We start from the raw sequence: 15,466 nt of genomic DNA on the forward strand, positions 1-15,466 counted from the left end.
CCTCAAGACTCTCCCAAAGTACCTTTCTAGGTAGTTTTATAAACACAGACTCCGGGTATGCCAGCATGTTTAATTGCCCCATTGTTTAAGGTCTTAACTCCACGAATATTAACTGATTAATCTCAGTCTTCTAATTAATGTTTGAATGACTCCTCAGGTCTAAACTACCAAGGGCACCTCCACTTAAAAACAGTTTGTCTTCTGTTTGTGATTTCAGGGGCAATGGGTATATGCGAAGTCGCTGTTTAGAGACCTTGTGATGGCTTCAAAATATCAAGAAAAATAGCAAAATATCGTAGACCTCCTGCCCCGAGATTAGGGTTGAATGGGTCAGCCGCGTTTGTTTGGGCCTGGGGCTAAATTCCCAGCCCGAGTGCAGAGGCTGATAATAATCCGGGCGGCCATCAGAAATCCCCGGGTGGGAAACTGCCCGCCGGGTCTGCCTAAGTCCCCGAAGTCGCCTCCCACTTTTGGTGACTGCTTGTTTATTTACGTGCAGTCAATGAGAGTAAATGGATGCGCGCCAGCACAGGCCGACCCCGAGGGTGGCGCGGTGCTCTTCGCAGCTTCTCTCTGGAGACCGGTTGGCGCGGCGGCGGGGCCGCTCGTGGCGTCTCCCTGGTGGCGTCCGCTCATCTCGCCGCGGTCGGGTCCCACTCCGGGTCAGAATCCGCGGCGGCTGGGACGGCCTTGCCGCAGGCAGGGGGCGGGCCACCGCGTAGGTCCGGCAGTCCCTCCTCCCGCCGAGGCGCCGCCCAGACTCGCTCTCCAGCCGGCCCAGCTCCCCACCCTCGACCGCCCCAGCACCCCTTCCTCCGCCGGCCCGGCCCCCGCTCCTCCCACGCCGGCCCGGCCCGGCCCGGCCCCCTCCTCCTCCCAGCCGGCGCTCGCGGCCGCCTTCTCTTCCCTCTTCCCACACCGCCCTCAGCCGCTCCCTCTCACACTCCGGTCTGAAGAGGAATCGAGCGCGGAACGCATCGATAGCTCTGCCCTCTGCGGCCGCCCGGCCCCGAACTCATCGGTGTGCTCGGAGCTCGATTTTCCTAGGCGGCGGCCGCGGCGGCGGAGGCAGCAGCGGCGGCGGCAGTGGCGGCGGCGACGGTGGCGGCGGCTCGGCCAGTACTCCCGGCCCCCGCCATTTCGGACTGGGAACGAGCGCGGCGCAGGCACTGAAGGCGGCGGCGGGGCGAGGCTCAGCGGCTCCCAGGTGCGGGAGAGAGGTTCGGAGCGGACCACCCCTCCTGGGCCCCTGCCTGGGTTCTGACCCTCTTTGCCGGCGCCGGGCGGGGCCGGCGGCGAGTGAATGAATTAGGGGTCCCAGGAGGGGCGGGCGGGGGGCGCGGGCGCGGGGCCCGGGCGGGCGGGGTGAGGGGGTCTGCATGGGGAGGCGCGCGGACGCGGCAGCGCGGGGAGTGAGGAATGGGCGGTGCGGGGCTGAGGAGGGTGAGGCTGGAGGCGGTCGCCGCTTGTGCTGCTTCCTGGACGGGGAACCCCTTCCTTCCTCCTCCCCGAGAGCCGCGGCTGGAGGCTGCTGGCGAGAAACTCGGGCCGGGCCAGCTGCCCCTCGGGGCTGTGGGGTGCGGTGGAGGTTACTCCCGCTGCGCCCCGGCCTCCCTTCCCCCTCTCCCCGCTCCTGCACCTCTTGCCTCCCTTCCCAGCACTCGGCTGCCTCGGTCCAGCCTTCCCTGCTGCATTTGGCATCTCTAGGACGAAGGTATAAACTTCTCCCTCGAGCGCAGACTGGACGGATAGTGGTCCTTTTCCGTGTGTAGGGGATGTATGAGTAAGGGGAGGTCACGTTTTGGAAGAGCATAGGAAAGTGCTTAGAGACCACTGTTTGAGGTTATTGTGTTTGGAAAAAAAATGCATCTGCCTCCGAGCTCCAGACTGCTCCCCTCCCCCATGTTTGGGCTGTGACATTGCTGTGGCCACAAAGAAGGAGGTGGAGGTAGAGATGGTGGAAGAACAGGTGGCCAACACCCTACACGTAGAGCCTGTGACCTACAGTGAAAAGGAAAAAGTTAATCCCAGAAGGTCTGTTTTGCTTGGTCAAATTAAACACGAAGAAAACCCGCAGAGCAGAAGCGAGGCTTTTTCATTGCTAGTTGAGTGTAGACAGCAATAACAAAAATAGTACTTCAAGTTTAATTTACCTGTTCTTGTCCTTTCTCCTATTTCTTCTGTATTACCCTCATCCCTCTTCTATACTACCCTCATTTTGCAGATGTGTTCTTCATCCCCAGAGTTATTACAGTATTCCAAAACAGCACTTACATGGTTTTTTAAACTTACAGAGGAATTGTAGCAATCCACTAGCTAAGCCTAAAATGGGCATGTGCATCTTTTTTTTTTTTTTTTTTTTTTTTTTGAGACGGAGTCTCGCTCTGTTGCCCAGGCTGAGTGTAGTGGCGTGGTCCCAGCTCACTGCAACCTCTACTTCGCGGGTTCAGGCGATTCTCCTGCCTCAGCCTCCCCTACTGAGTAGCTGGGATTACAGGTGCCTGCCACTATGCGCGGCTAATTTTTTGTATTTTTAGTAGCGACGGGGTTTCACCATGTTGGCCAGCCTGGTCTCGAACTCCTGACCTTGTGATTCGCCCGTCTTGGCCTCCCACAGTGGCATGTGCATCTTACAGCTGAAGTCCTAAGTGAGCCTTCTTAAATCTTGATACCCATCAAAACAGAAAGGCTTTCTAATTGTTGTACAACATATATGTTATGCTTATAACAAATCATTTAAAGAGTAAGTTATAAAGGGGAAAGGTCTATTTGTAATTATCAGCTCAGAAATAACCATGTAACTGGTGGCACTCTGAAGTGACTAAGGTCCTAAATGCTGACTCCTACATGTGATAGACTACAGATATAAAATAATAGTTGCTAACAGTAGTTTATTTTGAGACTGTAGCCATCCACAGTATACCTGCATTTAAGAGACGTTAGATGGTAATTCAGTTTTATGACAAATAAAAATGAATTTTCTTCTATGACAAAATTGCTGGATTCAAGACCTGCCCACTCCTTGCTACCTTTTCTAACTCTGGGTGAGGGAGCTCCTCCCTCCCATGATCTTCATTTGGTAAGACTCCTTTGGAACCCAGGTCTTTCTAGTGGATTTAAATGTGACTTGGTTTCAAAAATCTAATTCAAGGATTTTTTTTTTTTCTTCTGGAAACAACCATTGCATAAATAAGTAGATCAGAAGGTATATGTGGCTCTGAATTCATACATATACACAAACTCTAAACCAGTGTCTGTCCACAGTATTTCCTAGGCTAGTTAACTTTTTGGTCTTAACGACCCCCCTACACTGTTTTTTGTTTTTTGTTTTTTTTTTTTTTTTTGAGAGAGTCTCACTCTGTCACCCAGGCTGGAGTGCAGTGATGCGATCTCGGCTCACTGCAACCTCTGCCTCCTGCTTTTAAGCAATTCTCCTGCCTCAGCCTCAGAAGTAGCTGGGATTATAGGCGCCTGCCCCCATGCCAGGCTAATTTTTGTATTTTTAGATCCGGGGTTGCACCATTTTGGCCATGCTGTTCTTGACCTACTGACCTCAGGTGATCCACTGGCCTGGGCCTCCCAAAGTGCTGGGATTACAGGCGTGAGGCACCATGCGTAGCCTACACTCTTAAAAGTTACAGAAGGGGCCGGGCAAGTTGGCTCATGCCTGTAATCCCAGCACTTTGGGAGGCTGAGGCAGGAGCGTGCTTGAGTCCAGGAGTTCGAGACCAGCATGCTCAATCTAGTGAGACTGTTATGAAGAAAAAACATACTGAGTATTAAAAAAATACATGATTTGTGTGGGATTTATTGATATTTATCATATTAGAAATTAAAACAAGTTTTTAAAACAAATTTTAAAAGTGTTTTAATTCATTTAAAATGGCAATAATAAGCCCATTACTTGGTAATATGAATATTTTATGAAAAATTATTTTCCAAAACAAAACCAAAAATTAGAAGAATTGTTTCACATTTTAGTAAATCTCTTTAATGATGTGGCTTAATACAGGACATTGATTATCACTGGGCTCAGTGGCTCATGCCTGTAATCCCAGCACTTTGGAAGGCCGAGGTGGGCAGATCACCTGAGGTCAGGAGTTTGAGACCAGCCTGATCAACATGGAGAAATCCCGTCTCTATTAAAAATACAAAATTAGTTGGGTGTAGTGGCACATGCCTGTAATCCCAGCTATCTGGGAGGCTGAGGCAGGAAAATCGCTTTAACCCCGGAGGTGGAGGTTGCGGAGAACAGAGATGGCGCCATTTCACTTTAGCCTGGGCAACGAGTGAAACTCCGTCTCAATAAAGAAAAGACAAGAAAATAATAGGACTATTAATCCACTTTAAGTCAGGTCTCTGCAAGTCAATTTAGATCTCTGGGTTTTGCTTCTGTCTACATAATAAATATAAATAAAGAAGACGTGGATTTTCATATCTGCATCTGCATTCAATCTATTGTGATCACACATATGGAAAACTTGTGAAAGAATGGGAATGAAAAAAGGGTAAAGGATATCTTAGTGTTATAGAAAACAGTTTTGACTTGCACACCAGAAAAGTCTTAGTAACCTGAGGGGTTCCCGGACCACATTTTGAGAACGGTTTTAGGCTATCCAAACTGGTTAGGGGGAGGTTGGGGTAAGCAGGGAGCTAGAGGGTACATTTTAGTGTAATTCTCCTCATCTCTTCCTAATTGCTTTGGCCTACATTTGAAATAAAGAGCGGAGGCAAATGGGTAAGATATGTGTTTGTAGTGGTTGTTAACTTTGCCCTACACAAGCAGCCAGTAAGTCTAGGTAGAGTAGAGTGACTGTGTGTGATACAAGTTTTCTAGCCTGTGGTGCTCTTTGAGGCAGGGCTTAGGAGTAAGGTTAGCAGGTTATCATTTGGAAAAGCAAATTATTATTTTTGATCTTCAGTAAATAGGATGCTGTGTGTATTTAGTGTTTATCTACAATACATGCACATTCATTAACCTGGAACTATTCGTCCTATAATAAATAACTGTGCATTCACTGCCATTTTTTTCTGCATTTCTCTTTATTTGCAATAATGTGTTACATGAGGGAAAGGAGATGAAATCAAACATTCATATTATTTAAAAATTTTTGAAACAACTGACTAAAAAATAGCACATTTTATTTTCTGTGTGGTGTTTGTTAAACAAGTTGTCAGTGTCCATACACCTGTTGGAAGACATTGTACGAAAATCAGAGTAATAGTCACATGGATTACTGAGATAAATTCACTTAAATCTCTTAACAACTGTTTTCTTAATAAAAACAATGTTTATCTCTAATCTTTTTTGTTTGTTTTGAGATGGAGTCTCACTGTGTTGCCCAAGCTGGAGTGCAGTGGCGCGATCTTGGCTCACTGCAACTGCAACCTCCGCCTCCCAGGTTCAAGTGATTCTCCTTCCTCAGCCTCCTGAGTAGTTGGGACTACAGGCGAGCACCACCACGTCTGGTTAATTTTTGTATTTTTAGTAGAGATGGGATTTCACCATATTGGCAAGAATGTTGAACTCCTGACCTCAGGTGATCCACCCATCTCAGCCTCTCAAAGTGCCGGGATTACAAGTGTGAGCCTCTGTGCCCAGCTTTCTAATCTTTATTTAATTATCTTTTTTGTGCAGCAGTGATACAGGATTATGTATTGTGATTGATGATCACATCACCTGTACTGAATAGTTAATTCAGAGTTCTATTAGTTTTTACCTTTATTTTTTCCAGAGATTTTTTTTTTAAAGACAGTCTTGCTCTGTCAGCAGGCTGGAGTACAGTGGCACGATCTCGGCTCACTGCAACCTCCTACTCCTTTTTTCTCCAGAGATATTTTACAAATTAAAATGTCATCAAATATTGTTCCTCTCTGCCTCCGTGTTTAAATTTTTATTTCCCCGTGACACAATCCAGCTTCGTTTGACATTCTCCCAACCCCCATCTGATTTTTACTGTTAATATTTATCCAGGAGAACTACTGCCCTGATGCTTTAAAAGTTTTTCTGAAGCTGTTGCGTATTGACTTCTAACTCTTAGAGGTGAGGGTCAACTAGGAAAACTGTAACAATAGGAGTGGAGATAGCTGTCAACAACTTTTTTTGAGGGTGTGTCTATAGGGTGTAGAGCACTGTGCTAGGCACTTGCATGAGTGAAGTCATTATCTTTTGAGAGCCTTTAGCTGCTACAGAACAGCAGTCTGGCGGTTTAGATAGAGCAACTCGAATTTAAAATAAAAGAACTATCTGTGTAGTATTTGTGTATATTTCTTAAACGTCGATGGAGGAGTTTGTAAATGAAGTACAGTTCATTATGATATACATCTGTATTCAACTGGAGTTTTCATGATTGAATTTTGTAAGGTATTTTGAAATAACTTCATATAAAGGTGAGTTTTGTGTTAAAAGGAATAGAGTGATAGCGTGTTAACCTCATGTGTGACGTGTTCTAATTTAGTTACATTTTCATTATTTTTATTATAAGGCCTGCTGAAAATGACTGAATATAAACTTGTGGTAGTTGGAGCTGGTGGCGTAGGCAAGAGTGCCTTGACGATACAGCTAATTCAGAATCATTTTGTGGACGAATATGATCCAACAATAGAGGTAAATCTTGTTTTAATATTATGCATATTACTGGTGCAGGACCATTCTTTGGTACAAATAAAGATTTTTCTGACCATTTTCATGAGTACTTATTACAAGATAATTGTACTGAAAGTTATTTTAAATTATCTGAAATGTACCTTGGGTTTCAAGGCTTTAACTAAAGTTGCATGTAAGCATCAGTATGGGAGCTTTACTTCCCTTGGGAGTATGTCAAGGTCCGTGATGTTCACTCTCTGTGCATTTTGATTGGAAGCGTATTTCGTAGTTTTCTGAGAGGCTAAAAATGTGAATTTGTATCTTATCTGTACCTAAAAGACATTCTTTTTAATCTAACTTTTATTTTTATGGGTTTCTTGGTATTGTGACATTATGTAAAGGTTAGATTTAATTGTACTAGTGAAATGTAATTGTTTGATGGTTATTTTTTTAAAAACTTCATTAGCAGTATTTTCCTATCTTTTCAACATTAAAGTAGTGGAGAACCTACAACTCCCTGAGAAATTTTAAAAAGTGAATTCTTTGCTGGAGGTGTGATTTATGTAGAAGTACCGTTACCAACTTTACCTTTGCTTGGTTGTCATTTTTAAATTTACTCAAGGAAATACTAGGATTTTTACAATATTTCCTTGAGTAAACATACATTTTTATTATGTTTTTAAGGATTATTTTCAGATTTTTTTAGTATAATGAAAATTTAACAAAGTACAGGTCAGCAGTAGAATGATAAATAAAGGCCTGGAAGATACCTTGAGAGGTCAGGTAGTAGTATTTCTTTCTGCCTCCTGGCAGCTGTAGACTCAAATCATCTCAAGCAGTTGAGGATTTATTTGATCTCAAAGACCTGCAGGAGGGGACATTCCCCACCTGTCCTTATTAACCCATTTTCAGAACATACTTATTAGCATATTTTACACATAATTTGAATCTTCATATTAAATTTAACATCAGTGGAGATGGAAAATAAGCATATCACCTTGTCTTTGAAATAGCCCTATATTGTTAGATTATTTCATAGGCTTCTTTACCCCAGATTAAGCAGTCCTAATCCTTTAGCATTTATTCTACATTTAATGAACTGATTTAAAAAATTCAGTTCTGAAAAATTTCTAAGAACTTTCTTCAAGTCCCAAACTGTGAAATCTAGAACAGGTCAAAGTGCTCTATTAAGGTACTGTACTGTGTAATGTCTTAAAGAAACACTTTGCACTGAGGTGAGTTCTGAGGGCATTGATGGCCTTGGGAAGGTGTTTATGCAGTTTAGAACTTGGAGGTTTGATTAGATAACTGAATTCATAAGGAAATGTCATGTATTTTTTGTACTATAAAAAAGTGGATAAGTAATGCTTATTTGCAGAGATTTGAGTTAAACTAAGAAGGAACTTTATTTGGCTTCCAATATTAAGAATTTACAATAGTAAAAGGAAACAGTCTAATTGAAGTGGACTGACTGTGCGATAGTCTCTGTATATTTACTTTTGACAAGTTAATTCAATGTGTACTATAGTTTTGTTTGTTTCTTCAAGGAGGTTTGAATAGTGCATGCATTTCAATCTATATTGCAAATCCAGGGTTACTTGGCAGACTACTGTTTAAATCAGATGTTTTAACAGAATTCACTTTATGCATGAACATTTTCCTGGGATTTTGAAAGGTAGTTTTACTAGAAATGTAGTCCGTCTTCCCTGAAGATCTGAGAAATTCCATTACACTCTGTTTCCAATCAGAGGTCATGAATACTATATGAGTACATAAAGCATGACGTCATGAATGATAAGGTAGGTTAGGGAACCTTTTGCTCATAATTGTTAAAATGCAGTATAAATCTTGAAGAAATAAAGCTAACAAGCCATTATTTACGGGGGAAGGTTGAAAAAGTTTGTAAAAGTTTGTAAACTTAAACCCATAACTCTGATTATGATTTCTGCGAAACCAGAAGACTTGACTCTGGGAAGCATTGATTACTTGTGAACTTTGAAACTGATGGTCCCTGACGTAGTTTAGCCACTTGGAAAAAGGTATCTGAGATTATCTCTTATCTCCCAAGTTACAATGAGTCCCTGAGGGAACTGACATGTTAACATTAAGTTCTCGGTGTGAACTGTGAGAAAGGCAAGAGAATTTAGTAGTTTAACTTAATAAATAGTTGGTTAAACAGAAATGCTGACTCCATGTTATCGAAAAAGTTAAAAATTTAGGAGGGTATGGGGATTTCACTGCTGTTGTTAGGTTTTGATTAGTGAATAGTATGGGACAGAGAAGATTAGAAAGGCTATGACTGCACATTTTGGAATTAATAGCAGTTTTTCTACATTTAAAATGGAATGAAATTTTTAAAAAATTTAATTTATTTTGATGATTTAAATTTTGTAAAATTTACACTAAGAGGTAAATAAGAAGGGCGGCCATTGTTTCTTTTATTTTATAGATGACTCTGAGAGGTTCTAACTCATCTAAGGATACATAGCTAGTAAGTGGTGAGATTTGAATTTAAATTTTCTGAGACCAAGTTAAGTAGAATTTCCACTGTACTCTTGTATAGCTTTTTATTTATTTTTTATTTTATTTATTTATTTTTGAGACAGAGTCTTGCTCTGTTGCCAGGCTGGAGTGTGGTGGCACGATCTCAGCTTACTGCAGCCTCCGCCTCCCGGGTTCAAGTGATTCTCCTGGCTCAACTTCCCGAGTAACTGAGACTACAGTCATGTGCCACCACGCCCAGCTAATTTTTGTATTTTTTTAGAAGAGACAGGGTTTCATCATGTTGGCCAGGATGGTCTCAATCTCTTGACCTCGTGATCTGCCCGCCTCCCAAAGTGCTGGTACTACAGATGTGAGCCACTGCACCTGGCCTTGTATAGCTTTTTAAAACTGAGAATTGGCTGTCTTTCAAGTTAAGAAAATACTTATTAATGGAAATTAAGTCAGATTTGTCAATATATCAAAATTTGAAATTAGCCTACTATTTAATGGCAACTTAGTGGCAGATATATGATGTAAAATCATTCAGACGTGACACATAGATGGAATATGTTTATATTTGAGGCTGTGCACATAATCACCTTTACTTGCATTGTGAAGGATATATCATTATCTTTTGTGAAGTCCATCAGGCCTGGTGAGGTGGTTCACGCTTGTAATCCCAGCACTGTGGGAGGCTGAGGTGGGTGGATCATGAGATCAGGAGTTCGAGACCAGCCTGGCCAACACAGTGAAACCCCGTCTATACTAAAGATACAGAAATTATCTGGGTGTGGCAGGCACCTGTGGTCCCAGCCACTTGGGAGGCTGAACTGGGAGAATTACTTGAACCCGGGAGGCAGAGGTTACAGTGAGCCAAGATGGCGTCACTGCGCTCCAGCCTGGGAGACAGAGCTAGACTCTGTCTAAAAAAAAAAAAAAAAAAGTCCACTAAAGAGATGATGAAATACCTTGTTAGTAAGGCAAGATTATTAAAAACTCTAAATAGGCCCTGAAAACCATACTTGACTACAAATACCTGCTTTTATAGTTCAGAGATCACTTGTTATCAAAACCCTGAAATTTTTTTTTTTAAGGTAAAATGTGGTGGAAAAGTAAGTTTTATTTTTTAAAAAAATAGTTAGTTACAGAGATCAGAGTGATCAATTGATCACTTACCAAATATATATTAAGTATCTACTGTATATAATATGCTAGTAAGAATAAATATAGCAAAAAGTATTTTTTCCTTGACTCTAATTGTTTAACATCTGCATGCTTTTATTGTGGCACCTATAATTCAGTTCAAGTATTATGCCTTTCTTTGATGGAACAGCTTCCTATTCGGTAAGGAAGACTATATTAATAATTGAATTGGTTTGTTTCATCTTTAGTGTTCTGAGCTGTGGAGTATTTATTTACCAGCGTTTATCAGTTTTCAATTTCTTTTATTTTTCCATGTTCATTATAGAATTCATTTTCCCTACGAATAAAGTATGTAGATTATAGAGAGAAAATTTGTAAAATTAAACTGATATTGAAGAGTGGTGTAAGAAAAGCCTTATGTAATTTGTATGCTGTTATTCTTCTGAGTTTATACACATATGTTTGTGGTAATCAATGAGGGATGGTTGGGTGACTGCCCTCCAGGGGACATTTGGCAACATCTGGAGACATTTTTGGTTGCCATAACTTGGGGAGAGAGGACTGCTACTGGCATCTATTCAGTAGATGCTATTACTTTTAATGGCAAAATTGCAATTATTTTGCACCATCCTAATGTTAAACTTCCTGCAATGCACAGGAAAGCCCCTATAACAGAGTTATCTGGCCCCAAACTTCAATACTGCTAAGGTCCAAAGCCTGATATGTTACCTGTAGCTTTAAACATCCTTTAAATTGTCAAATTCATGTCCCTGACATTAGGCTTATGTTAGATTTTCAACTATAACATAGATTTAAACTTTACCTTTTGTAAATTAATAATATGTTAGCTTACTCCAGTGTTCTATTAAAACGTTCTGTTTAAAATCAGAGACATACAGCAATTTTATAAATGCCTTTCTCTTCAGGGCTGTGAAGCTCTCCCCACTTTTGTGAGTGCCCTCTACTGGTCAAATTATTTACTTTTGTAACAGATAACAATGAAATCCTGTTTGTATAGTTTCTCTGTTTAAACTGTGGGTATCATCAATTTAGAAATGTATCCGTTTTATTTAAAAGTTTTATTTTACATGATTGATTTAAAAAATATCAGTTTTACTCTCTGCTAATATTAATATAAAGATTGCTGTGTGGATTAGTTAGGCCTAACTAAATAAGTAGGTGAGTATACTGAACTAAGAAAAGAAACTAGGCGATGTATGAGAAAATTGGGTGTTTCTGTTGTTAACACTTACTGAGCTTACTTTGTTGAAGGGACTAAAAAGCAGCAGTGTGGCTCCCTGAGCTTCTTTGCATGCACTGAGGAGCTGCTTAATGGAGTCAAAGCTTGGTGTTAATGTTGCAGGGGGTGTTATGAGGGTCCTATTCAGAAGTGGCAAATTGTGAAAGTTCACATTTTATAGATTTTTATAGAACTGTAGAATAGTTGTGGAGCACCTGATTTGTAGAATAAGTGAACATAAAACCCAGGCACTGTATTTAGGTCAAATTAAGAATAAGGGTTTATTTAATAAGTATTTACTTAGACCTGAATGTTAAACTTTACTGGTCATGTCTTTTTCTACCTTGGGTTTTTATAAAGACAAAGCTTTAAAAACATACAAATAGAAGTTGGTAGTGGAAATAAGTGAAAGGAAAAAAAATGATTTTTTGGTTTGGAATCTCCGAAGATTCTGGTTTTAGCAATACAACTAATTTCTTAATCCCAGAAATGATCTTCACTGCCCACTTTGTACCGTGCAGTATTCCTGTGGGCTGGAGATAGACACTAGGGAGCAAAACAGACTAGATTCCTGCCTTCATGGAGCATGTTAGTTTTAGTTGTACACTTGTCCCTTAGTATCCACTGGGGATTGGTTCCAGCACCTCCTGCAGGTACCAAAAGTAGTCAGGCATGGTGGTGCATGCTGTAATCCCAGACACTTGGGAGGCTGAGGCAGGAGAATGGCTGGAACCCGGGAGGCACAGATGGTAGTGAGCCGAGATCACACCAGTGCACTCCAGCTTGGTTGACAGAGCAAGACTCCGTCTCAAAAACAACAACAACACAATAAAAACTTAGTAGAAATAGTGAAAATAAAGTATTCGAAAGGATAAAAGAGGGACACAGTAACTAGCTTAGATACTTTGTTCGATGTTTTATTTAAAAAAAAATTCAGGCCAGGCGCGGTGGCTCATGCCTGTAATCCTAGCACTCTGGGAGGCCGAGGTGGGTGGATCACCCGAGGTCAGGAGTTCAAGACCAGCCTGGCCATCATGGTGAAACCCCATATTAAAAAATAAATAAATAAATAAATAATAAAAAAATAAAAAAAATTCAAACCTATAGAAAAGTATTAAAAAATAGTACAATAAGTAGCTATTACTCTTAAACTAGATTCACTAATTAACATTTTGCCATAGTTGCTTTCTCTAGATTCTGTTCATTTGTGTATAGAGGTATACACTTATGCCAATGTATATTGTTTAATAGCTGAACTAAAGTATTTGAGATTAAGTTGCACATGTTACGACCCTTCACCTCTAAACTTGGTATAACTTTTAAGACAGGGGTCTGCAAACTATGGGCTGCTTTCTGGCCAAATCCTAGCTGCTATCTTTCTAAATACAGTTTTATTGGAGCACAACCATACTTGGTGTGTTTATATACTGTGTGTGGATGATTTCACACTGCAGTGGCACAGCTGAGTAGTTGCAACCAAAATGACTAAAAGCCTAAAATATTTACTATCTTTAGATCTTTATAGACTTTTTACCTTCATAGAAAAAGTTTCTGACCTTGTTCTAACAACGGAATATTTCCTTGTATAACTACAATATTTCCTTATATATCTACAACATAATGATGAAATTTAGGAAATTCAGCATTTATGTAATCCTTTGTCTCATATGTAGTCTAATTTTGTGAGTTGTTCTAAGAATGGCCTTTTAGCAATTTATTTTTTCTGATTCAGGATCAAAAATTAGTTGTCCTATCTCGGTCTGTTTAAGACTGTTTCTTTCCTTTGGTCTTTTATGACAATGACACTCTACAAAGAATTCAGGCCAATTGTTTTGTAGTATGTCCTCTAGTTTGGGTTTGTCTGATTGTTTCCTCATGATCAGATTTAGGTTACAGTTTGGGCAGGAATGCTACATAAGTGATGTCGTGTCCTTCACCTTGGATCACAACAAGAAGCACATGATGCTGGTATGTCCCATTATTGATAACACTGATTTTTTTTGGTTAAGATGATATCTATCAGATTTCTCTCTGCAAAGTTGTCTTTAATGATTTTAATAAGTACTCTGTGGGGAGATAATTGGAGACTAAAAATGCCCTGTGCTCCAATATATTTGCATCCAGTAGAATTTAGCATCCATTCATAATTCTTGCTTAAATAAATTACTACCATAATGGTTGCAAAGTGGTAATCTTCTAACTCTGTCATCATTTCTAGATTAATTAATTGGCATCTGCCATTAAAACAGGCTCTCTCTTTTTTCTTCCCTCATTTATTTGTTTGGTTTATTTTATTTGTGTCAGTATGGACTCATGAATTCTTTTTAATTTAATGTGTTGAAGTCTGTTACTGTGATTACAGATTTCAGTGCTCAAATTTGTTTTGATAAGGCCGATGGAATCCCTTTTAAGCTGGCTTCTGTATCCTTTTAACATGTCTCCTTCAGTTTTTGAGTTCTTCCTTACTTTCTGGCACTATGTATTCCAGGTTCACCTTGTTCTTTTCCTTTACCCACCCTGGATTCAGCCATTTGTCTAAGGATCTCTAGTTCCTTTTAGTGGGGAATGGTGTTGAGACACTAATATCTGGGCCTTAGGTGTGTTTATATAGTGACGATGGGGTGTCACTGCTTTTAGACCCTTTTCAAGGCACAGAGCTCAGAAATGCATGTTACTAACAATCAACAGTTAACTAATCTTTGCCTTCTTTCTTCGAGAGTGAGAACCCTGGTTCTACCCTGTTTCTCCTTGTATAGATTTATATGCTAAACTGTACACTTGTGAAATGAAAATGATAATGTCATTCTTAAATTATGGATCTTGTAGTATTACCTAAGTAACATAGATCGAATGATGTAACTTTAGGTTAGTTTCCTAATTTGTGGAATTTGGATTAGATATTTGTCTCCCTTGAGAAAAATGAGAATCCTTTCTTATTATCAGAGTATCCTTAAACCATTAAGGAAAACATTTGGGGAAAAAATGAGCTATTTGGCTGCATAAAAATTAAGCTGTCCTTAACAAAGATACAAGACAAAAACCTAGAAAAACCATTTGGTTCATGTAACAGGAAGCTATCTTATATGTGAATTAGAAAAAAGCAAACATAAATAGAAAAAAAGGGGTGGGGGGTGCTAAAGATATAAATAGGCAGCTTGTCTACCAAAAAAAAAAAAAAATGAGTAACATAAACATATAAAAAGACACTTACTTCATTTGTATAATGCCAGTTCAAACAATAATAACATTTTTGTAGTTTCATATTGGCGAAGGTTAAAATAACTGCTAGGAAGGATATGGAGAAATGTGTGCTTTGTACTGTAGTGGAAGTACAGACCCTCAGACTTTATGGAGGTCATTCTGGAAATAGTTTCAAAGTGTAAGCTACATGTCCTTTGACCAGGTAATTCAACTTCTTATAATTTATGCAAGGACTTAATTGGATAAGTGTTTAAGATGTTTATACAAGGTTTATTGCATCATTGTTTATGATTTTTTAAAAATGGAAATAATCTTCATGTCTACCAATAGAGAATCGGTGAATAAGTTATGGTATATCCATACATACAAATTATATAGTTGTTGGAAAGATTAGGTAGATTTAGATATACTGACATTGAAAAATGTCCATTATGTAAGTGAAGCTGGGTCACAGCACCTTGTGTTGAGTATTCCATTTATCTAAAAACAAACTTAATTACTCCCTCATTTTTTGTGGTGTTGTAGTTTTTAAAAAATAAGCTTATGCCATTGGGGCTGGGGGAAAAGTATTCATTTTGGAGAGAGAAAAGGGCACTAAAATATCAGAAAGCATTAGATTATTTCATGCTTCTTTTTAAAGTCTTAATAAATTGGGTAATTCAGATGTAGTCTTGGATTAAGGAAATTGCTATTAAGGCTAAATAAAGAATAACTGAGAGGTATATAATATAAAATATGAACATTATATTGGCAGCTGTAATGATTAAGATTGGATCCATGGTCATTCCAGCCTCTCATTCTTATGTAGACTT

The 15,466-nt window shown here is 39.9% G+C and overlaps 1 protein-coding gene across 6 annotated transcripts in view; it reads left to right on the plus strand.

Moving 5' to 3' along the window:
- The first annotated feature begins 909 nt into the window (after positions 1-909).
- The window catches only part of KRAS (KRAS proto-oncogene, GTPase), a 50,950-nt gene continuing 36,393 nt past the window's right edge, over positions 910-15,466 (plus strand). For 2 of the 6 annotated variants that reach the window (XM_032287261.1, XM_032287242.1), the window contains exons 1-2: positions 1,043-1,220; positions 6,486-6,607. In XM_032287261.1, the coding sequence (XP_032143152.1) occupies positions 6,497-6,607 (111 nt within the window). In that variant the 5' untranslated portion in view covers positions 1,043-1,220; positions 6,486-6,496. Of the gene's footprint in view, positions 1,221-1,949; positions 2,035-6,485; positions 6,608-15,466 lie in introns of those variants that run through there. The other 4 variants (XM_032287221.1, XM_032287251.1, XM_032287257.1 and 1 more) reach the window with 3 other exon arrangements.

The sequence above is a fragment of the Sapajus apella genome, unplaced genomic scaffold, assembly GCF_009761245.1.
Source record: "Sapajus apella isolate SASKATOON/1434 unplaced genomic scaffold, GSC_monkey_1.0 scaffold2, whole genome shotgun sequence".
Taxonomy (NCBI): Eukaryota; Metazoa; Chordata; class Mammalia; order Primates; family Cebidae; genus Sapajus; species Sapajus apella.